Raw genomic sequence first — 23,470 nt, 5'->3', positions numbered from 1 at the left:
ACATATATCCAAATGTATATTTAACTTACAAGAAAAAAATCTACATTATACCTTTTGATTGGTGCAAGGTCAAAGTATATGGGTCTATCCTTACTTAGCAACATAGAATATCTCTGGCCAGAGATCATGACAGGTCCTTTTTTTTTTAATCAAAAGCTTGTTGTGAGAAATTGCATTAATAGAGGTCATTTAGACTATTTCCTGGCAGTAAAAATTCTGCCTATCCTCCAATAGGCAATGAAATAATTGTGCTTTTGAATGACATTATCTTGGCTTCAGATAGGTTGCTTTTGATGAATTGCATTATGATGTTATGCCAACTTTCAGTACTGACAGGCTTCCAGCCATGTGAAACTAACACTTTATCTACACGGGGGCGTTGTTCATCACACCACTCTTTCCTTTTAACAAACGCCAACCAGGAGACATTTCTTACTCTCTGTATTTTAAAAAAGCCCTTTTTTATCGAACAACTAGTTGTTTTTCTCTTATCGACACTATGATTTTGTAATTGGTCATTTCCTCCTCATTGCTTTGACAACTTGGAAGCTCAAAATCAAATTTACAGTCATGAATAGCATCTAATCTGATCAAATCATATAGATTTCCTGTGTTAATAGTATCATAAACATAATTATTTCCTTGCTAATTCTCCACTTTGCTCTGACTCTCTGATTTGTATATTCTACCCTTTTGTTCAATTTTCTTTTTTTTAAAGATTTTATTTATTTGAGAGAGAGAGTGTGTGGGGAGGGGCAGAAGGAGAGGGAGAGAAGCAGACTCTCTGCTGAGCACGGAGCCTGGTGTAGGGCTCCATCTCACAACCCTGAGATCATGACCAGAGCCAAAACCAAGCGTCGGTCGCTTAACCAAGTGAGCCACCCAGATGCCTCCCTTTGTTTAATTTTCTAAGTTGCCCCAAGTATTTTGTAAAATGATAAATACATAGATATATACATATGATATATAGTACTTGCAATAATGCATTGTAGTTACTTTTTTATGTGTGCTGCTTGTGCTAGACTGTGGTCATGGGGAGGACCAGGACTCTATTTTACATTCCCAGTGTCCAGCAGAGTATTTGGATCATACTCATTAGCATTAGTATCTGTTGAACTCTATTAACTCAGTGCCAGGGCACTGATGTAAGTCATTCGAACTCCAGCTCATTTAACTTTTAACAGGGTTTGGCCTCTAGAGAGAGCTCCAGACCTCTCTAACTAACACTCTCCCCTTCCTCCAGATGCCTTAAGAAGTGTAGTTATAAATGATCAAATTATAGGACAGTTTCTAACCCGTGATCCTGATCTTCTCTCTCTCTCTCTCATCCGTCTTTTAGGAATCTTATCCCTTCAGTCCCACAGAATGGCGGTTGGTAGTAGTGATACTCTGATTCTAGGAATGTGATGTTGCTCTGTTCACAGGATTACTTGGTTCTATTAGCCATCATCAGTGGGAAAGGAGGAGAGATGGACTGACTGAATGGAGCACTTGGTTGCTATGGCAACAGGCTCTTAATATTCCAAACTTTCCTCCCCTTTCCCAGTGTAGGTGCTGAAATTCTCCATGTGAAATAAGCTTTTCCCCATTTCTGTACAGTGGGAGCATGGGTGTGTGCCAACAACTCAGAGAATGTGAAATTAGCCTGGAGGAAAAAGAGTCCATCTTCTCTCTACATTTATGGACTCTCATTTTTGCTCACTTAGTAATTTCTAAAATTTTCAAGGGATAATTTTAAGAAAAAAGTTGACAGCAATCAGGGAACCAGCATGTTTTGCCAAATAGCAGTGTTATTCCTGAATGGCTAGAACCTACCTCTCCCTTTAGCTTTATAAGTATACTAAACTTTTAGAGTAAATATTTTGTTACCCATGGAATTTTCCTTTCAAGGAAATTTTAGGACCTTTTACAAATTGTTACAAATCTGAACAGAAGATCTGGAATCATGTTTCTTTTAAGAATCTGAGAATACAGACACAGACTTCATGATTTGTGACAACAAGTGACATATGACATCACCATAGGAAGAAGGAACTATGAGGGCACAGACCTGCAATTCTAGAGCCTCTCCCTGGCACAACAACAGTAAGAATTTTTAAACGATGACTGGCCTCATCCAGATCAGAATTTCCAGCAGGACACTTTTTGTTTGAAACATTGGAAGGCTATCATGCACAATGTGTGTAAAAAGGACCCGAGCAAAGCATTCAGAGTTAAAACTAGCTCACTTCCCTGCAGGGCTCATTACTGAGTCCCCAGGTAGTGTAGGAACAGAGCAAGTCTTTGGGCAGAAAACAGTAGTGAATTTTTGTTCTTGTAAACTGATAGAGAGGAAACACTGGGTTCTTGTGAAAAGTTAGATTCTGGGCAGTAAACAGTGCTTGGATGAAGGCTACCTTTCTAAGAATTTAGGTGATGAAATTTCCCTTTTACTCTCTTTTATTGAGGAGCAAATATATGAACTATGCCTTTCTGTCTTTGAGAGTACACTCCCCCTGTCTACCCTGAGATCCTTTTTGATAGACTTAATATGTATTTTCCTGGATGGTCCTATATGAAATCCATCCAAAGCCACAAGAAACAAATCATTCTGAGTACCCAAGTTCTTATCCTGAGAGACGCCCTTCCCTGGCACCCACACCCCCAAACACACGTCCCAAGCTGCATTCACACTCAGAAGCAGGAAAAGCAGGGACAATACCTCATGTGTGACTTCACATCCAGCAACTCCAGGGCGGTAACCCGCGGCTCCCCAGCCAGGTTTTGCAAGATCTTCAGCCTTGGCCCACAGTGCTTGTAAAATTCGGTACAAATATTCAGCAGGGACTCCCGAGGTCTTCTGAACTCCTCCCGAGCAATTCGTTCATCCAGTTCCTCTCTGGGAAGGCCTTGCCCTTCCTCCAGTAAGTGAAGATTTTCCCTGGGGAATTATAAAAGGTTAACTGGGGGTCTGAAAAGGTGTGTGTGTGTGTGTGTGTGTGTGTGTGTATATGTGAGAGAGGAGAGCATCACACTGACGAAAAATGTACGATTCCTTATATTATGTATCATATACGTTCATGAGGAGAACCTCATCTGAAGGGTAAAGAAAGTGTACCACCCTAGAAGAGATTGCTATCCCAAATTGCAAATGGCTTTATATGAGCCACTTCCCGAGGATTTACCCAGAAACAGTATGTCATGCATTAATTAACTGAAATCTAATGGAACCATAACCCGGCTCAAAAGGCAATCATTACAAGACGTCAGAATTAGTACGAAACCAGGGCTTGTCTCTCTGTACCTGATAAAGTGTAGTTTGGCGCCCTGTTCCTGGTACCTGGGAATCAGAAGAACAGTCTGCATAACCATGAGAGCAAGTACAGGGGCCCGATGGCGGGGATTCTTAAGGACTGTTTCTTATGAAAAGCCCTTGAAGCTACACATTTTGATAAGCTCACAAATGCACATAGACTAATCCTGAAATATAAAATCTTTATCTTTCCCTTGGCTACCGCACACACATGTTGCAATCATAGCTGCTATGAAAGCCGTCCCATTGGTATACAATTTGTTGAAATACATATTATAAAAACACTTACAAAGTCATGGAATGTAGCCAAATGAGGGGACTTCTGAAAAACTTTGAAAGTAAAGTGAATCTAAGTTACCGTTTTAATACCATGTGCTCTGTTTCTGGGGATCAGAGGAAGAAATATGGCAGACTTCCTTTCGGTTCTGGAGACTTATTGCTTTATGACTGATCAATAATAGGACTTTAGCAACTCTCTTTTTCTGTGTACCTTTCACCTGGTAGTTGAATCTAGCCCCTGGATATCATTTACAATATATTTATTTTTTCTTAATATGAGAAATTGAGGCATGAGCTAACCATCACATCAATTAACTTACAGTTGGGTTTGGTATTTGTTTTACTTGTAATATAAATGAGGAGCAGGGAATTAACTTTATATGAAGAATGATACATTCTTAAAACTGTGCTTCAGAGAGAATGGAAAATTATGAAGTTTCTCCTTAAGATCTCCCTACTAACTAACTACTCCATCCTGGGAAAAGAACTTTTTCTCTAACTGATTTGGGGTTTGTCCTCTCTTAAACCTTCCTTGGAGGAAGAAGCTAATTAAACTTTTGTATGTGTGTGTGTTTGGGTATTTAGAGGTTAACACAGAAGGAAGCAATGTAAGTATTACTAGTATATCCAGTGTCTGAGTTACCCCAAAACAGGAGGGGGGAGGGGAGAGTAAGTCAAGGACCATGAGAGCATCATTTAAGGACCTAAGTCAAAATTTGGATGAAATGCCTGTGGAAAATCTGCCCAGATGAAAGAAAGTTGACCCCGTATAACTGCCCCGGGAATGAGAAACCACCCCCTGATTATTATTGTTTCCTTTGCTTTGTTCTTGGAGGCGAATGAAACAGCACTGGAATAGTTCAAAGACCACCCAGGCGGCAGAGAACATCTTGCGTGTTCATGCAAACAAACCGACACAAACGCCAATTTATGAAGGTGGGTTGGATTTCTCTCTGACGGTGTCAAAAGAAGCCCTGTAACCCTAAACTCTCACCTTCTTTTCTTTTCCTCGGAGTGTTTCACACTCAATATTGACTATTTTGAAGATTCCTTTCATTCCCAACAGCTGAGATTCAGGTTGTATGACACTGAGAGACCACAGAAGAATAATGCCCGTGAATTACCTGGTGTTCACCCCGGACGACATGGTGTGATTGGCTGTGGTGGTTCCCTTGTGACCTTGGTCACACCTGCTCATCTGCGGGGCTGTCATGGGCCTGCAACAGGGACAGGAGCCGCCACAACAGAACAACAGCAACAGAAGTGGAAACATTTACCAAGTCCTCAAGTTACGGAAGCTCACATAAGTTTTAAATTACTCACAGAGTCTTAAAAAGAGACTGTTGAGTTGGGCTTTTCTGTCACACTCTTGCCGTCTCTGTTCTGAGAGGCACTTTAAAGGGAACGTTGATTCCCGGGGGGTCTATCAGCATACCATGATTTAAGTTCTTCTACTTCTTAGTTCTGAGTGATAAACGGTGATACTTCAAACCAGACATTTATGAACTCAGACTTCTAAGTCTATGATTCAGTGAGCGTTAAGAGCTCATTTTTCAATTTGATAGGTTACTAGGAAGTTAACCGTTCTAGACAATAAGTAAAAGGTATACATACCGCGGTGGCCACCTACGTTGTAATCAACAACAACAATCAAATCATTGTAATCAACCACCTTATTTTTCTGAAAAACTATCAAAGAATGAAAAGAATCCTTCTAGGCAAAATTATACCTAAGACTACCCAGAGAAGTGAGTAAATTAGTATCTATTATAAGTCAGTAATGTAGATGCTCAGAAATCTATTTGAATCATCTCATTTTATACGTGCAGGGTTTACTTTAAATCCCAAGGAAATCTTTGCCTCTCTGTCAGCCTCTGAAAGCAACGGAAAGGCTGATGCAGCTTTCCAGGGCAAGTGCTTGTATGAACTCTTTCGGGCTTGTTTTTACGACGCTCATTTTCTGTACGCTGGGTGTGGCTGGAAAGTAGCTTCACACTAGACCTTCTCTTCCTGTGCCATTGTTGGGGAAGGCAGAATTTAAAGATGGCCCCAGGACACTGCACTGCCCCTGATATTACCCCAGTGATTATGAACTGTTAAACTGCCAGAGGGAAATTATCTGGGTACAGCCCTTTAAAAAAGCACAGTTTTCCCTTGCTAGGAACAGAGAGATTTGAAGCATGAGAAGGACTCAGGGTGCCATTGTTGGCTGAAAGACAGAAGGAGACACGTGAGAAGAAAGGCAGATACCCTCTAAAGTGGAGAGTGGCCCCTGGGTGACAGAAAGGAAAGGGAACCTCAGACCTAAAGCTGCATGGTGCTGGATTTTGCCAAAGACCTAGATGACCTTGGAAGTGAAATTTTTTCCCTGGAGCCTTCAGATAAGAGCCCAGCTTGACTGCCATCTGAATTTTGGCCCTGTGAGACCCTGAGCAGAGAAACCAGCTGAGCCTGCCCAGACTTCTGGCCTATGGAAATATGAGATAACAAATGTTTGGTTTTATGCCTCTGAATTTGTGCTACTACATTACATAACAATAGAAAACTAACATTAACACAGTTGTAATATACTTATTTGTGTGTAACTGAGTTTGTGTGTAACTCTGAAGTAACTCTGAGTAAAGAAATTAGTAGGAGTGTGGAAGTGAAATGGGGTTCTTCTTATCTTCTTGTAAAAACAGCAAAGCCAACTTTATTGTGAATAATCACCAGCTGACCAATGAGGCTATTTCTACCCCTGCCAAGAGAATATTAAATGCACTGGAATATTTAGAGCCACAGAATTTTAAATGTCAGTGCTTCATCCATTCCACTCTTGGTGGAATTTTGGGTAAGTCAGGTTACCCAATCTGATAAAAGAGAATAGAAAGGAGGAAAGCACTGAGATTGCATAATATGAGGAGAAATAACAAAAGCAGCCCTTGGGAAAAATTGATTGCTCTTCTCTCCTCTAACCGCAGGAAGGGACTAGCGGTATAACCAGAGAGGCACAGAAGGAAGAGTGTAAATGATATTTCTCCTTAGGATGTTCTTCCTCCTAGGACTTTCATGAAACCAACATCAAAGCTTTGGGACTGGGTCCTGTTGGAAGAGGCAATTTGCCATGGCTCCCTGGTCCACTACTTCCCATGTCCTCAGCCAGGTGCATATGGGCCCTTCAACACCTGCAGTCTACCAAAGGCTTTTGGGCTACACTCTGCTTGCCTAGGTTGGCAATGTAGCCCATGATTAGAAACTAAACATACATTGACTTAATGAATCACAGTCTCCCTCCCTCTCTCACTTGCTGGTACATGCTAGAGAAGTCCTTCCCGGATGAAGGGATTTCAGCTAGTTCTCGTCGACAGGGCAAGATGGGGCTGGAGAAGTTGGTGCCTTTTGGTGGGAGTAGATCACAGACAGAATTTCGGCTAAGGATGTGGCCCAATGGGATGGAGGAGCAGAGATACAACCCAGGAAGAAGGCTTCCCCACCTCTGCTCCGGGGAACAATAACTCCTTCTAGCTAATTTTAGATGGGAACAGAGAAAGAAAGCCAATCATCTGCATAGCTTCCTGCCTCCACTTCTTCCCGCTCCTCTCACTCTGTCTGCCCGCCGTCCCCTCCATCCCCATCCGGCCTCTCAATGCCTTCTGCTTCTGCACCCAAGACCTTTGCGACAGGGCTAACTTCTTGGTACTTTGTTTAGGGCTGACCTTTGGTGTCAGTGTACCTTTCCATTCCCAAATCCCCAAGCCCCTGTCCCAGCACCATGGAGCCTCGCCCCACAGAGAATCTGTGAATTCTAGCATTAGAATAAAATTCTGCCATTTACGTTTGTTATGTAGTTTCTGAAATTACAGCAAAAAAAACCACAACTCTTTACAAACAGTAAAATAATAAAAGACAGCTTAGTTGGAATTACAGACATTTCATGTCTCATAAAATAACATAAAAGCTAATAAAAATATGGAGCACGTTTTCATATTCACTACGTTGGCCCTTTTACAAAAGATTCGTTCACCACTGGGTTAAAACTGCCACAGACGCTCAGCAAGCTACATGCAGATGTGTTCATGGTATTATTATCACTGTTATTACTGTTAATTCTTCAGGGTGCTTAGCACTATTTATCCAAACAACCTAGGGGATGTTTGCAATTTTAAGCCACAAAGGGCTGAGTTTGGGCAGGGGTGTGTCAATGAAGACGGGGTTTTAGGGATTTTTGGGCGCCATGTTTTTTCTTCCTCTTTTTGGTAGACACATAGCCCGTGAGGCGTGACTATGCCTGGGGCGGGATTACCTGGTGAGGACCTCTACACTGTACAGAAGGGCCTGCAGGGATGTTGCAAGAGCAGCTGTGGCAGCGATCTCCTCCCGGGCCGCAGGCACGGTCTCCACTTGGGATGTCTGCCTCTTTAGCTTTTGTAGGTAACAGGGGACTAGAGCTTCCAAGACCATCAGCATCTGAAGACTTTGATCAACAGAAAGGAAACCAAGTCACATTTTACATCCTGCTTTGGTTGGCAGTGTCATATTTGGGAGCACGGAGGAATGAACAGCCTCGAGAATGAGGACCGATTTTCCGGGCCCCCTTCCCACCCAACCCAAGTCAAGAGTAAGTAAAGCTGCTGGAAAGATTGAGCGACACCAATTAATTAACTAATTCACTAATTAATTGAGCACCCAGGAAGAGGTGAGGAAATTCCGCTTGCCTTTCGGGGAAATACGGCCTAGTGGGGAGGGGAAAAGGAGCATATATACAGCTGGTGGGGAGAACTGTGGAATGAGGACCGGTGGGGCTGTGCGCTCCATCTAGAGAAACAGGCATCACAATGATCAATAAAGCTGCCACCCAGGGATGTGCTAAGAGTGATTTTTCAGGTGACACAAATTTTAGACAAGATAAAACCCTTCCCTGGGAGGCCGGCTTCTTAAAGGTTAGGCAATTTTCGAGAAAAGAGTCTGTGGAAACAGCTTCCGTGATGCAGGTCTGAAAATGGCTGCTTACTGGAGTGAATAATAAAAAAATCTCAACGACATTTTAACAAGAGCCACATGTTAAATGTAACTACATAGAAACTTTGAAGGTAAAAGTCAGAACAAATACCAGTCAGACTTATAAAGCTACAGTAATTAAGACAGCATAATATTGGTGCAAGTGATGAGGGATAGAAGCAGAAAGATGTTCACCTTTAGCCCAGAAGGCTGACCTATAGCCTGCCTAGGTCCTATAGGGATCAAATACATGCTGGTTGCTACATTCTTAAAGGGTCTCATGACTGCCTACATATCTCAGCAATAGTTAACATTGAACTGAATGAGAAGTACCAGAGAAATCTTGCAAAAGTAGTTTTATGAGACGTTCAAAGAAGACATTTATGATCTAACACTCCCTTCCCACGCATGAAGAGTATAACCACCAGCTTCGTAGAGCAAAAAGTACAGCTCTTTCTGCCCATAGGTCCTGTCCCCGTGCTACTTAAATAAACTTACTAAGTTGCACCATACAACATCTCAAGCATTCGTTCTCGGGGAAAAAAAAAAAAAATTCTTTCCTGGCTGTTACACTCCACAACCCCACAACACAAGGAGAGACAGACAGACATGTGGAACAAAATAAGGAGTCTGAAGCAAATCCGCAGGTACTTGATTTATAACAAGGATGACATTGCAATGCAATGGGAAATGCTAGTCTTTTCCTTAAATGGTACTTGGTCTATTGTCTATTAGCATCTGTATGGGAAAAAGAAATCTTGACCCTTACTTTATACCATACCAAAATTTAATTTCAGATGGATTATCTATCTGAATATGAGAGTAAAAACAATAAAGCATTTGGCAGATAACATAAGGGGATATATTCATAAGCTTGGGTTAGCCAAGATTTCTTTTTTTTTTTTTTTTAAGATTTTATTTATTTGACACACAGAGAGAGAGATAGCGAGAGCAGAAACACAAGCAGGGGGAGTGGGAGAGGGAGAAGCAGGCTTCCCGCTGGGCACGGAGCCCAATGCAGGGCTCGATCCCAGGACCCTGGGACCATGACCTGAGCGAAAGGCAGACACGTTAGCTAAGATTTCTTAAAGGAACACAGAAAGCACTAAATAGTGATACATTGGACTACATTAAAATGAAGAATTCTGTTTCATTAAAAGATAATATTAGGTGAGTAAAATTATAAGTCACAGAATAAGAGATGTTATTTGAAATGCGTACAACCAGTGGTGTGCTGGAGTGGACATTTAACAGGTCAAGACAGTCTAGGTATGCATCTGTTTCCAACCCCATGTTCAATGACGTCATGCTGGTATCTTGTACTCAGCCATAGCTAGATATTGGCAAATCAGCAATGCTTTGCAACAGGGACTCTTCTCCGCCAGAGAGCTGGTTATTAAACGTTTACCAGCACCCCAGTCCATATAAGCTAAAAGTCCTTACATCAGACACTTTAGACAAATTCTACATATCAAATAAAATAAATACTGATAATCTTATTTAAAAATGGGTAGAAGACTTCAATAGGCACTTTGCACTTTGGAAAACCAGTAGTATCTACTAAAGGAAAACACACACCTATTCCATGACCTAGCACAGCATTTCTACCTACAGAAATACAGACATATGAGCTCACAAAGATGCGTACAAAAACCTTCACTGCAGCATTATTTGTAATAGCTTCAAATTAGATATAACACAAAAGTCTGTCTACGAGAAATTGATTGTGGCAAATACATTAAATATTACAGATGAATGAAGAACAAACTGTGGTGACTTACAACGACATGGATAAAGTTCATGAAATAACATTGAATAACAAAAGTAGGGCATTAAAAAGTACTTACTATATTATTTCACCTGAATAGAGTTCAGAAACAGGCAAAGATGATTTAGGATAGTGGCTCATCTGATTTTTCTATTTGAGTAGTACTTGTGTAGATGAGCTAACTTTATGAACGTTGGTACAACTATAAAATTACGATTTTTAAAAACCTTTTTGTGTAAATGTTACATTTAAATAAAATACATTTACTTAAAAAATTTAAGTACAATAGGGACTTGGTGTTACCAGTGTTGAAGAGTTATAAGAATTGTACTTGTTCCTTGGGAGAGATCCTGGGGAACAGCTGCTTAAGAGACCCTGATCCTACCCAGAAATTTAAGAACCCCTCTGGCTTAAACAGAACAGAATAGGGACTAGGGAGGATAATTCTTTCTTTAATTTTAATTTAACTTAATTTAACAATATTGGACTTTGGCCTTTAACTCACAATGACTAGAGAATTTGATTGTGAACTCTAATTCCTTTTGATTTCAGTGTGTTTGGATTTTTGTTTGTTTTTTAAAGATTTTATTTATTTATTTATTTGAGAGAGAGAGAGAGAGAGAGCGCACAAGCAGGGGGAGCAACAGGCTGAGGGAGAAGCAGGCTCCCCGCTGAGTAAGGAACCTGTTGCGGGGCCCCATCCCAGGGCCCTGGGATCATGACCTGAGCCAAAGGCAGATGCTTGACCTACTGAGCCACCCAGGCGTCTCATGGATTTTAACTTGAGAGAGGATTCCACGTCTTACCAGAAATCTGATAATGGGAAAAATTTTTAGTTAAATCTAGGGGTTTTCTATGTCACTGACATTTTAACATTAGAGGACCTTTATGCATTTTATTATTGCAGTGTCTTGATGTTATCACTTCATCTCACTGCAGATCCTCTGAGACACCCTACTAACAATGTACTCAGACACACCTGGAATAGAAAATAGGATAGGGAGTATTTTTATACCCAGAAATAGAATGGGCTTGGAGTTAACGCAGGGTTGAGCCTTTTATGGAGCCTTGATATTATCGGCCGAGCCCAAGGAAAGTGGGAGAAGGACCATCGTTATAGACTGTAGATTAGCTCTCTCGAGGGACATAGCCACACTTCTGGTTGACCACTGGCATGATATTTAATCCCAGCTGATTAACACAAAAAAAGCTGGGAATCTTGGTGGGGGGGGGTGGATATTTCTTACTCATTCTTCATGTAGAGAGAGTTCAATTAATATGAATCCTGGTCCCTCTTTGTCCCTTTACTCATTCTGTTGTAGGGGAGAGGGAAAGACTAATCTGAGAGGCAAACTGATAAAGATACACTGACAAAATCAACTCCGCTCTTTACTTCTTCCTGCAAGAGCTTGCCAACAGAACAGGATTTCTTTCCTCCACACTGTGGGTTTTCAGGGCAGTCCTGTTTCAAGCTTCATTCTTATACCAAAAATACGATAGCACATAAATTAGGATTTTGTTAATGAACTAGACATTACAAGAAAAGATCAAAGTAGATTGAGAAGTCGAGAGGGGAGAGATTGCCTAATATTGATATAATTGGGGAGGAGGGCCAGAGGGTTGATTAAGCCAGCCTCAGGGAGCATTTAAAGGAATGTAACTCTATTATTTTTAAGGATCTATAACTGCATAACAGGGGGCTATCCCTGATTCATCTGAATTACTGTCTCTGTCTTTAAAAGTTTTCTTTTAATAGCAAGATGAGATTGATTTTCATTTCGCATATCAGTACATAAATCAGACTAGCACCAACGTCCTGGAATTGGGAGGACACTTTCCATGTGAATCCTTCTCATTCCTTACACTTGGCAAAATGACAGGCAAGATTTCTATTCTTGCTCTATGTGTGACAGGAGTTCTTAGTGCTCCTTGAAAAGCATTCTCTTTGATAGTTTAAATGTCTGCTCTGCAATTTTGTTTACTATTCATTTGTGTTACATGTCAGGACAGTATTTTCTAAACAAGATGAAACATCTTAGCTGCCACACAAATTCCAAATTTTAGGGTGTTTTACATTAATGAAGATTTACTGTATTTTCCAGAACTTGTGCTATGATACGTTTCCTAAATGTAGTTATTGAGAACATCCTTGCCAGAATATTACAGGATGATATGAGCCCACATAACCTTTGTACTCATTCACTTTTATTTCCTTAGCCGCATTTACTTATCACAAGGCCTAGAATAAAGGGCTGCATTACCTTCTGAATGATTCGGGAGCATAGGCTACTACAGTCACGCAGAGCTTAATGGCCTCACTTATAGAGAATGTCAGGTCTTCGTTTCCATAGCAGAAATCTGAAGGGACAGAAGGTCAAGGCACAAAATCAGAGTGGAGTCTGCCAGGGATAAAGGAGACATTATCACTCTTTTTTTTTTTTTTAAAGATTTTATTTATTTATTTATTTGAGAGAGAGAGAATGAGAGACAGAGAGCAGGAGAGGGAGAAGCAGACCCTCCGCCGAGCAGGAAGCCGGATGTGGGACTCGATTCCGGGACTCCAGGATCATGACCTGAGCAGAAGGCAGTCGCTTAACCAACTGAGCCACCCAGGCGCCCGACATTATCACTCTTAACGCTCCAGTTATACTTGATAGCCATTTCTTCGTCAGACTTTATTTCTAAACTGTGAACATGATTAATTTCTTCATCTAAAGGGACTGAAAATTCTGTTTCCTCCTTTTGAATAATCAGATGAAAAATAAAAGTGCTTTTCGGGGGGTAGTTTGGGAAAAAAATCTGACCTACTAGAAGATACACAAGGGCACGCAGGTGTCTAAGACATGAGACTTTATCTTTGAATTCCCTCTAGTTCTACACATTTCATGATCATAAAAGACCATTTTAGAGAGTTACTCACCTAGAATTGCCCAGGAAAACCTAATTTTCTGAACACTGTGGTACTAGAGTAGTGTAAAATGAAGCACCAGTTTAATACAATTTTCATGGGAGGGAATTCCTTACTCTTTAGGATTTTCTTTTTTTTTTTAAATTATTTTATTTAATTTTTTTTAAGATTTTGTTTATTTGACAGAGAGAGACACAGTGAGAGAGGGAATATAAGCAGGGGGAGTGGGTGAGGGAGAAGCAGGCTTCCCACGGAGCAGGGAGCCTGATGCGGGGTTCGATCCCAGGACACTGAGATCGTGACCTGAGCCAAAGGCAGATGCTTAATGACTGAGCCACCCAGGCACCCCTAGGATTTTCAATAAATTAAAAAAATTTTTTTTAAACATCTTATTTATTTGAGAGAGAGAGGGAGGGAGGGGGAGAGAGAGAGAGAGAGTGAGAGAGAGAGCATGCACACATGCAGGAGTAGGGGGTGTAGCAGAGGGGGAGGGAGAGGGACAAGCAGACTGCTCTGAGCACAGAGCCTGCTGCAGGGCTTGGTCCCAGGACCCTGAGATCATGACTTGAGCTGAAAACCAAGAGTTGGACACTTAACCAACTAAGCCAACCAGGTAATCCTAGGATTTTTAAGAGATTTAAGAAAAACAGGAGCTAGGAAATGTCCTCATTCAATGTATACCACTTTTTCGTTTTTTTTTTTTTTTTCTGTTTTGATTTAGGTTAAAATATTTAACATAGAATTATTTTTTTAAAAAAATCACAAAGGGAAAAAGAAGGTCAGGGCAACTTTTGTTTTTACCTAATGACTTAAGAGGCTTCTCAGCTTTGACCAGCTCTAAGATGTCTAATATGTCAGTGGTCTCCCCCTCCAGGGACTGCAGCAGGTCAAACAAGCACTGAGCTGACACACCTTTGCTGGGCCCGTTATTGGCGGCATCCTGTATGAAGAAAGGCTATTTTAGTTTATTTATTCCCACCTCAGCAGTAATGTGGTTTGATCAGGAATTCAAATCTCACAAACACCACCACTGATGACAATTACATCGATCTGGCATTCAGCTCCCACAATCCTGCATCCAGCGGTGCTGCTATATGATTTTGGAATGGAACACCTGACTTTCAAGGGATCCATTAAATGCTAATCTGGTACGAAGAGGTATTTGTGCAAACTCCTAAAAATACAGCAATATGTAGACTGCCAGAACAATTCATGTAAATGTCTCCTCTGGTCCGCGATGGAAGAACTCAGCATTCCTGAAGGAACTTTCCATAAGGTAGGAGTAGAATACTTCAAATACGTCTGGGGAAACAGATGCTTATTTTAACAACTTTTGGCATTTTTCAGGTCTTGTTTGATAATATAACTCCAAAATGGAGATGCTGGCCATCTCAAATCTATTTAAAATGGCCTTGATTCATTAAAACAATAAATCCCTCTTAAATTCCTACTATGTGCCAAGTAGAATTCTGTACACTGACATTATGACAAAACAAAAACAAAACAAAATAGACATACAAACAAAATAAAAACAAACCAAATGCAAACAGAGAAACAGATCAAGGTCTTGCTTTAATGGAGCTTAAATTCTATTTTGGGGTATGGTAGAGATACATATTAGTGAATCAAATGTATGACATGTGATATAGTATGGTATAAGGGTTCTGAAGAAAAAGAAAAAGAAAGCAGGGTAAGTGCTAGACAGTGATAGAAAGGAATGAGAATCAGGAACTCTTCCTTTTTATTAATTGAGTATAAAAACCTGGGGAGTGGGTCTATTAATATCCTACAGGCAGAGATGAGGGTTGAAGAAAAATGAAGAGAAGTAATTATGACATTTGTATCCCACTGGTTGAAGAAAGAGAGCTGAGATGCTGACTATACAAATGGACAATATAAATGAGCAGGTCATATATAAAAACAGAACTCTGATCCAAAACCTGTGGTAACCTGCCCAGGAAACCAATCCATTGTCCACAGTCACTAGCCCAGGAACCAGCCTGCTGTAAGTCAGGTTAGTAGGAAGTCAGACTACTAGCTCTAGGGGAAACCAAACAATAACCCCTTTAACCATTGGTTCCCTAATGGCCAGGCCTTGATTAAAACCGACAGCTTCCCTGATCCTTGTCCCTGCTTCCAACTAGACCAATCAGAGAAAGCCAAATATGTACCCCTAAGCAATTACACCAGATGCCCCACTTCTAGTTAGCCGGCTTACAGCTCCCTCGTACCAACGGCCTCCGATCAGGGCACACCTGAAGCCTTCCTTTTCTCCACCATAAAACTTCCTTACTCCTCTGTCTGCCTTTGAGTCTCTGCCAAGACACAGGTGACGGTGGCGAACTCCCTTGCCACAGCCGACTCTAAAAGAGCCTTTGCTTTCCTCATCGGGTTGGTCTACTTACAGGAAACTCCAGGAGAGGGGCCACACTAGCAAACAGCTGGAGCACAAATGGCTTCCGGTGTAGAATGTAGAACTGTTGGCAGGCAAATTCGATGGCTTGACGCAACTGGGGATTGCTTTCATAATCGGAGTACACCTGCGGAAAAATGCCACATATTCAGAACATGCCTTAGCAGCCTGTCAAACTTGTGTTTGCTTTTAAAACTCATAGCAATGGAGGGTCGCCTGGGTGGCTTAGTCGGTTAAGTATCTGACTCTTGACTTGGGCTCAGGTCATACTTGCAGGGTCCTAATATTGAGCCCCATGTCAGACTCTGTGCTGAGCGTGGAGACTGCTTAAGATTCTTTCCCTCTCCCCCACCCCCGCCCCGCCCTCCCCCCTCCTGCCCCTCACAGTCTCTCTCTCTCTACAAAAACAAAACAAAAACACCTCATAGCCCTGGGAAGCATGGAGAGAAGTGGCTAATTTAATAAACTGGTAGATGGGAGTATAAAACAGTATGATCTCTCTTGTGAGAAATTTGGTAATAAACATGAATATACTTTTTCCCAGGGAGTGTGTCACTAGGAATTTACCTCAAGAAACAAATTGGACAAAGGTACAAAGACGGATATAGAGGAATTCCTACTGCAATTTTGCTTATAAAAGTGGAAAATTTTGAACAAGTGAAATTTAAATTGGGGTAGGTTAAGTAGATCATGGTATATGCATACAGCAGAATATTATGCAGTTATTAGAAAGATGCTCTAGCACTCAATGTAGCTACATGAGAAAAAGCCCGTGATATTCTTAGTGTGATGTGAGAAAGGTAGGTAACAAACTTGAACATGTGGTATGATCCAACTTTTGTTTAAAAAAAAAAAGTAGGATAGAGTGCAAGGATTTTCAAGAAGTATAAATAATGGTTATCTAGGAAGGAGGATTATAGGTGATCTTTGTTTTCTTCTTTAAACTTTATCTTCTGAATTTTATAACGAGCATTTATTGTTTTTGGAAATCAGTAAAAAAGTTTATAAAAATAGAGAAAGTTCCAACTATCTAAAAATAAGAGAGGCCTGATATTAAAGAACATTTCTTGCCCCGGTAGGTTGAACAAACTCCACTTTGCACAAGCATGTATTACTTTTATAATTTTTATTAAAACTTCCATAAAAGCAGAGGACTGGGATGAGCCCCTAGGCTCTGTCTGAACTTCATCCATTACTCCTAAACGTAGCCAGATACACATTAGACATGGGTACATGGAAATTGTTCCTGCTGACTTCACCTCCTCCGATCTCAGCATAGCAAATTTAATAGCAACGGAAATCTCGATTCAGACAGAGATCAGAAAATCTCTCAGGAGAAACATCAGCGGAACACTTGCCATACGTTTGAGTAAAGAGAGCAGTGATTCCCAAACTTCTAGGGCATCAGAACCACCCGGGGGTCTTGTAAGAATCCAGATGAACGGGCCCTGACTCCACAGTTTCTGGTTAAGTAGGTCTGGGGTGGGGCCCAAGAATGTGTATTTCTAACAAATTCCCAGGGGATGCTGATGCTGCTTGTCCAGCGACCCCACTTTGAGAACCACTCAAAGAGTGGTTAGAGAAAAGGGGAAAGCCTATCCCAGGTCTGGGAGAGCTCAGGAGAGACAGAACGGGATATTGTGACCTTCCAGAAAATTCTGGGGAGATTTCATTTGGTGCCTTCTGCTGCCACAAAAGCAGATAACTTCCATCTTAAAGAGTTGTAGTACAGGTCTTGTTGACCTGCCGCACGGGCAGTTGGTTTTCTGATGAGGAGGCTAGAGCCACAGCACCTGCAGCATGGTGGGCAGAATCCACTGGTAGCCGCTGAGAGAGAAAAGGTGGTTGAAGTGCACAGCGCTGTTGATGACGGTGGCGGCGTACTGCCTGAGCAGGGCGCTGTCTTCCGGGTGGAGGATCAGAGCCCCGTTAAAGACGTTGAGGAAGAGCATGATTTCATCTCCCCAGGGAAACTCGCTCGGCATGCCCAGGAACATCTCCTCCAGGAGCTGGATCCACAAGCTTTTCTGAAGAGTGTCGAGGCCAAACAGCTCCTTGCCGGCTGTGAGAACACAAAACAGCAGAGACAGAATTAGCCCCACGCCAATCCTGTCAGCGTGGGAGGGCCATCAAACCGGGGGGCGGGGGGGCACTGCTGTTTCCCATTTGTTCCAGCTCTGGGACGGGAAGATGTACTGCGGAAATGCTTCCAGCACACATTGCTGCTGCTGGTATCACACTCCCTGGTTCTCAAAGGACTTCCATCATCACCTCCTTGATTCGACTCTGGAGGCCAGACAGGGCTGATATTTGCAGCATGTTGCACTGAATAAGCTGTGGCATTGAGGAAAAAAATCAGTTGTTTCAGAAAGGAAATGGGGCAGGGCTGGGACTGGTTCTAGATCTTTGAATTCCTGGACAGACAGACGAGAGCTCTTTCTACTATTTGCTCTGGAACTTCTGGGTGAAGAAGACATTGAACATTGGGAGGCTAATTGTAAATATCTCAAATTAATAATTGAGTCACACAGCAAGGCTTTGAAGCGAGCCTCTTTGTGGTCTCTCTGTCTCTATCTCCCTCTCCATTCAGGTGTTAATTCAGATAGAGTAAAACAAACATACACGGATCTCAAATGGAGAGTTCGGTGAGTTTTGACAAAAATACACACTCATGTAACCAACACACCAATCAATACATAGACCATTTTCATTACCTCAGAAAGTTTCCAGGAGATCCATCCCCCGCAACTCAGAGGCAACCACTGTCCTGATTTCTATAAATGAGTTTTGTTTCCTGAAGTTCATATGAACACCTGTTCTTCACTTAGTCAAGTAACAATGCCTACTACTACCTACCCTAACAATACCATACTATACCCTTCAACTGCTTATGGAAAAGAATATGTGTGGTATGTGTGTGTGTGTGTGTGTGTGTGTGTGTGGAATACTACTCAGCCATCAAAAAATGAAATCTTTCCATTTGCAACGACGTGGTGGATGGAACTAGAGGGCATTATGCTAGCGAAATAAGTCAATCAGAGAAAGACAATTATATTATCTCACTGATATGTGGAATTTAAGAAACAAAACCAAGGATCGTAGGAGAAGAGAGGAAAAAATGAAACAAGACGAAACCAGAGAGGGAGACAAACCCTAAGAGACTCTTAATCATAGGAAACAACCTGAGGCTTGCTGTGGGGGCGGGGGGTGAGAGGATGGAACAACTGGGAGATGGACATTAAGGCAGACACATGATGTAGTGAGCATAGTATTATATAAGACTGATGAATCACTGACCTCTACCTCTGAAACCAATAATACATTATATGTTAATTAATTGAATTTAAATAAAAAAACCCCCCCCAAAAATCCTGCTTATGATTAGTTAAGAACAGTGGTCTCAGTTTGCTCCCTGGAATCACAGCATCGACGTCCCTTGGGAACTTGCTAAAATTCAAGTTCCCGGGCTCTATGCCAGAGCCACTGAGTCAGAACCTGGGGAGGGTGGAGCCCAGCAATCTGTGTTTTATCAAGTCCTCCAGGTGATTCTGATGCACTGAGGGCTGAGAAGCACTGCCTTAGAGAACTGTCTGCTGGTTCAGATGCTCTCCAGCCAAGGACCAAACAAGGGCATAGGAAGCCCAAGAAAAGAAATGCTTTTTTTTTTTCTTGATACCTTGTGGATCACTGAAGAGTGAAAATTCAGCGTCAATAGCACTTCGGGGGAATGAGGGTAGTCGGAGGAGGTCTTCCTGGAGCATGGAGACGTGGGACTGTTTGTGGGCTGTGGGGATCTTCTGCGTCAGGGAGATGAGAAACAAAACCCGCCCGACTTCCTCCAGCTTCCGAGTGAACACCTAGCCGCAAACAAAAGCAGGAGCAGAGGAAACGTAGAATTAGCAACTCTGAGATTAAAAGGAGTGAAGACGTTGAAGTAAAATCTTTCATGGCAAACAGGGCTGATAAAAAATCAAGGGGGGGTGGGTGTTGAATTGAGGGAGAAATGGTTTTTTTTCTTTACCACATAGATGGAGCAAACAATGCTTGATTGACTCTCACTTCCTGTATCCGCCTGCTCCCCAGAAGGAAGTGTTTCTTAGGGGTTTGCAGGCTGGAGGAGCACAATGAAAGCATTGTCAGGAATCGTTCCATATGAAATAGAGCCCATTTGTTTGGATATCATAATATGGAAGACCTTTTCCAACAGGAGCCAGTCAGTCAGTTCCAAGTGTCTCTACCATTTCCACAGATACCCTAAGCTGTTCTGGGCTTTTCTCTTAAAAAAGGACTGAAATGCGGGCGCCTGGGTGGCTCAGTTGGTTAAGTGACTGCCTTCGGCTCAGGTCATGATCCTGGAGTCCCTGGATCGAGTCCCACATCGGGCTCCCTGCTCGGCAGGGAGTCTGCTTTGCCCTCTGACCCTATCCCCTCTCATGTGTTCTCTCTCATTCTCTCTCTCTCAGATAAATAAATAAAATCTTAAAAAAAAAAAAAAAAAAGGACTGAAATGGGATCCAGGAAGAACCTATCTTGGGACAAAAGCTGATGGGCCTAAATGGCGCAGACAGGATTCTCTTGGTCCCTTCTCTTTGTTCCTTTCCTGTTGATGATGGGTGGGCAGGGAGTGTGATGAGGAGGTCCATAAGCAGTCCGAAGCTGCTAGGGAAACTCCAGGGCCAGAACCACAGGCTTGCATACTACTATCTCCCTGCAGAACTCAGAGAGAAATCTTAAAATTCCAACTTGGAGTGTACACAGAACGAGAGCTCCATTTTATGCAATTTTTAAAAAATATTATATTTATTTATTTGACAGAGAGAGACACAGAGAGAGAGGGAACACAAGCAGGGAGAGTGGGAGAGGGAGAAGCAGGCTTCCGGCTGAGCAGGGAGCCCAATGAGGGGCTCAATCCCAGAACCCTGGGACCATGACCTGAGCCAAAGGCGGACGCTTAACGACTGAGCCGCCCAGGTGCCCCCATTTTATGCAATTTTTAAAAACATGTTCTTAGACATAAAAAGAACACACTAGTGAAGTGCTATTGTTGATAATGGCTTTAATTCTTTTGCTGCCAAAATCAGGGCTGGGATAATTGGGGGTAATTATTTCAGAAATTATATACACTTAAGACCTTACAGTTATGTATACTTTAGACCCAAGACCACACACTCTGTAATACTTGCACTATTTTCCTCTTTCAACTGCAATTCAGGTAGTTTATGCTAACTATACTTTTAATTACTTAAGTGGTCTAATTCTATGCCATTCTCATTCATTCCATGAAGTTGTTTTTGAATAGTTTGATGCCAAATTAACCTTCTTGCAGAAAACTGTGCAGAAAAACTGAAATGATAAATTATCCTGAAATTCTTTAGACATTTTATTAAAAATTAATGAATATGGGGGTGCCTGGGTGGCTCAGTGGGTTGAGGTCCAATTCTTGGTTTTGGCTCACGTTATGATCTCAGGGTTGTGGCATCAAGTCCCCTGTCGCGTGCACTTGGCGTGGGGTGTGCTTGAGATTCTGTCCCTCTCCCTCCGCCACCATCCTTCCCCTTTGGGTGCATGCAAGTGCACTCTCTCTCTCTCTCTCTAATAAATAAAATCTTAAAAAATACAAAATAAAAATAAATAAATGAATGTAACACATAGACCATATTAAAATTGTATCATTATTAGAATTGTGGACTATAGGGCTCCTGGGTGGCTCAGTTGGTTGGGCGACTGCCTTCGGCTCAGGTGATGATCCTGGAGTCCCGGGATCGAATCCCGCATCGGGCTCCCTGCTCCGTGGGGAGTCTGCTTCTCCCTCTGACCCTCCCTCCTCTCATGCTCTCTCTGTCTCATTCTTTCTCTTTCAAATAAATAAATAAAATCTTAAAAAAAAAAAAGAATTGTGGACTATAGCTATATTTTGCATACAAAATAGTGAATTTCCTTATTCTTTTCTTCAATCATAAATTTAAGTACAACTGCTTGATTCTGTCTCCTGTTTTAAGGGAAGTTAGTAACATGCCTAAGGTCAGGTGACTGATCAGTGGCAGAGCTGGGACTGGGTCCAAGTCTCTGTACCTTAGCTCAGTGCTTTTCCCAGGCATAATACATTGATCCCTTTTATTTTATTTTTCCCAACCAGTGTAAACCTCTGTGGCAAACTTCCAAGAGCTGCATTTGTGTACTTCCAATCCTGTTTTATAAAAATGTGAGAAGAAAACTTGGAAACTAGTAGGTAAATAAATTCGAAGATTTCTAGTGTTTATTTTTTATTTTTTATCTTTTAAAAGATTTTATTTATTTATTTGACAGAGAGAGACACAGCAAGAGAGGGAACATGAGCAGGGGGAGTGGGAGAGGGAGAAGCAGGCCTCCCGCGGAGCAGGGAGCCCGATGCGGGGCTCGATCCCAGGACCCTGGGATCATGACCTGAGCCAAAGGCAGACGCTTAATGACTGAGCCACCCAAGCGCCCGATTTCTAGTGTTTAGACACAACGATTTGTCATAGCATTAATCCAAATGAGTGTTCTTTGATGCCTTTACATTATGATCCAATTTATGAAAACTAACACACTATTTTGGGGAACTATTGACCAAGGGCCTACCCATCCACTTTCTCGAGAGAGGACTGTATCAGAATCAGAATCTCGGGGTTGGCAACACATTCACTGATCATCTATCCCAATGACTTGGCAAAACCATATAATAAAATAGAGGTGGTCAGGCACCTGTTTCTGAATGAGCTCCTGTCCTTTCTCTGGATGCATATGTACCAGGTTCAGCTGTGGAGATACTGATCTCCGGAAAGGATAAATATCCCGAACATACGTCTGTGGCAGGATTACACAAAGAGAGAGAGAAAAAAAAAAAAAGAGTTCAGATGATTATCAAATGATTAAATTTTACTCTAATTTCCTCTTTACCCAAAGGTCAAATGAAAGTTATGTATTTTCTAAGGGTTTTCTCATTTTATGCACTCCAATTCTATAAAATCCTATGGAAAGTAAACGCCCACCTCAGGAAAGCATCAAACCACGTAGGCTTAGTACCCTTTCCAAACACTAGGGTGCAACATCAGGAGCAAAGGAGCCAAAGGCAATTTAATAAAGGACATTCTGGAGGAAGAAGGTCACTGTAAAGTGATGTCTTGAGGTGCCCTTTGGTCATTAGGTCAGGTCACCATGGTCATGCTCAACATAATAAAAAGAGGAATAACAAGGACATTAAAATTCCAAGTAGACACATATTTATTATGTGGGCAACTTAATTTTTCATCAGGAGGTAATAATAATGAATGCTTTATTTGCCTTATCTCCTTTAATTATTGCAACCTATGATAGATACTATTATCATCCTCTTCATTTTACAGACAAGGAAAATGAAGGGCACAAAGGTACAGTGGCTAGTCCAAAGCTACACTGACAGTAAGGTGGTGTAACCTAAGTGGCCATACTCCTAACCGCTGAACAACGATGCCTCCCTGAGTGAGAGCAACATTCAGGAAAGGCATGACAAGTTTCCGACACAACTCAACAGGAGTGCATCACTGTGCAGTCTCACCTTATTGTAGTGGATAAGATTCCATCGTTTGTCCATGAGAAAATAATGGGTTGACTGAGATTCTGGGATATTAAAAAACTCCAGACACTCCTAGAACAGTAAGTATAAATAAATGTTTATGGAGAACATATTATGTGCCAGGTAGTAAGCTGAAAGATACAAATACCAAAACAAGGTAACTTAAAAGGATTATAGATCTTATATACTTTTTTTTTTTAAAGATTTTTTATTTATTTGAGAGAGAGAGAATGAGAGAGAGAGAACACATGAGAGGGGGG

The 23,470-nt window shown here is 41.7% G+C and overlaps 1 protein-coding gene across 3 annotated transcripts in view; it reads right to left on the bottom strand.

Moving 5' to 3' along the window:
* Positions 1-23,470, bottom strand: part of UNC80 (unc-80 homolog, NALCN channel complex subunit) — a 225,526-nt gene that overhangs the window by 33,398 nt on the left and 168,658 nt on the right. For all 3 annotated transcript variants that reach the window (XM_021703047.1, XM_044913394.1, XM_021703048.1), the window contains 11 exons: positions 23,193-23,282; positions 22,361-22,462; positions 19,314-19,494; positions 17,431-17,699; positions 15,630-15,764; positions 14,026-14,164; positions 12,578-12,674; positions 7,854-8,024; positions 4,696-4,788; positions 3,284-3,319; positions 2,702-2,920 (listed from right to left, as the gene is read on the bottom strand). In XM_021703047.1, coding sequence (XP_021558722.1) covers positions 2,702-2,920; positions 3,284-3,319; positions 4,696-4,788; positions 7,854-8,024; positions 12,578-12,674; positions 14,026-14,164; positions 15,630-15,764; positions 17,431-17,699; positions 19,314-19,494; positions 22,361-22,462; positions 23,193-23,282 — 1,532 coding nt within the window. The remainder of the gene's footprint in view (positions 1-2,701; positions 2,921-3,283; positions 3,320-4,695; positions 4,789-7,853; positions 8,025-12,577; positions 12,675-14,025; positions 14,165-15,629; positions 15,765-17,430; positions 17,700-19,313; positions 19,495-22,360; positions 22,463-23,192; positions 23,283-23,470) is intronic.

This window comes from Neomonachus schauinslandi, chromosome 3, assembly GCF_002201575.2.
Source record: "Neomonachus schauinslandi chromosome 3, ASM220157v2, whole genome shotgun sequence".
Classification (NCBI taxonomy): domain Eukaryota; kingdom Metazoa; phylum Chordata; class Mammalia; order Carnivora; family Phocidae; genus Neomonachus; species Neomonachus schauinslandi.
Note: the sequence above shows the minus strand (reverse complement) of the source record. Positions and strands in the feature narration are given on the sequence as shown.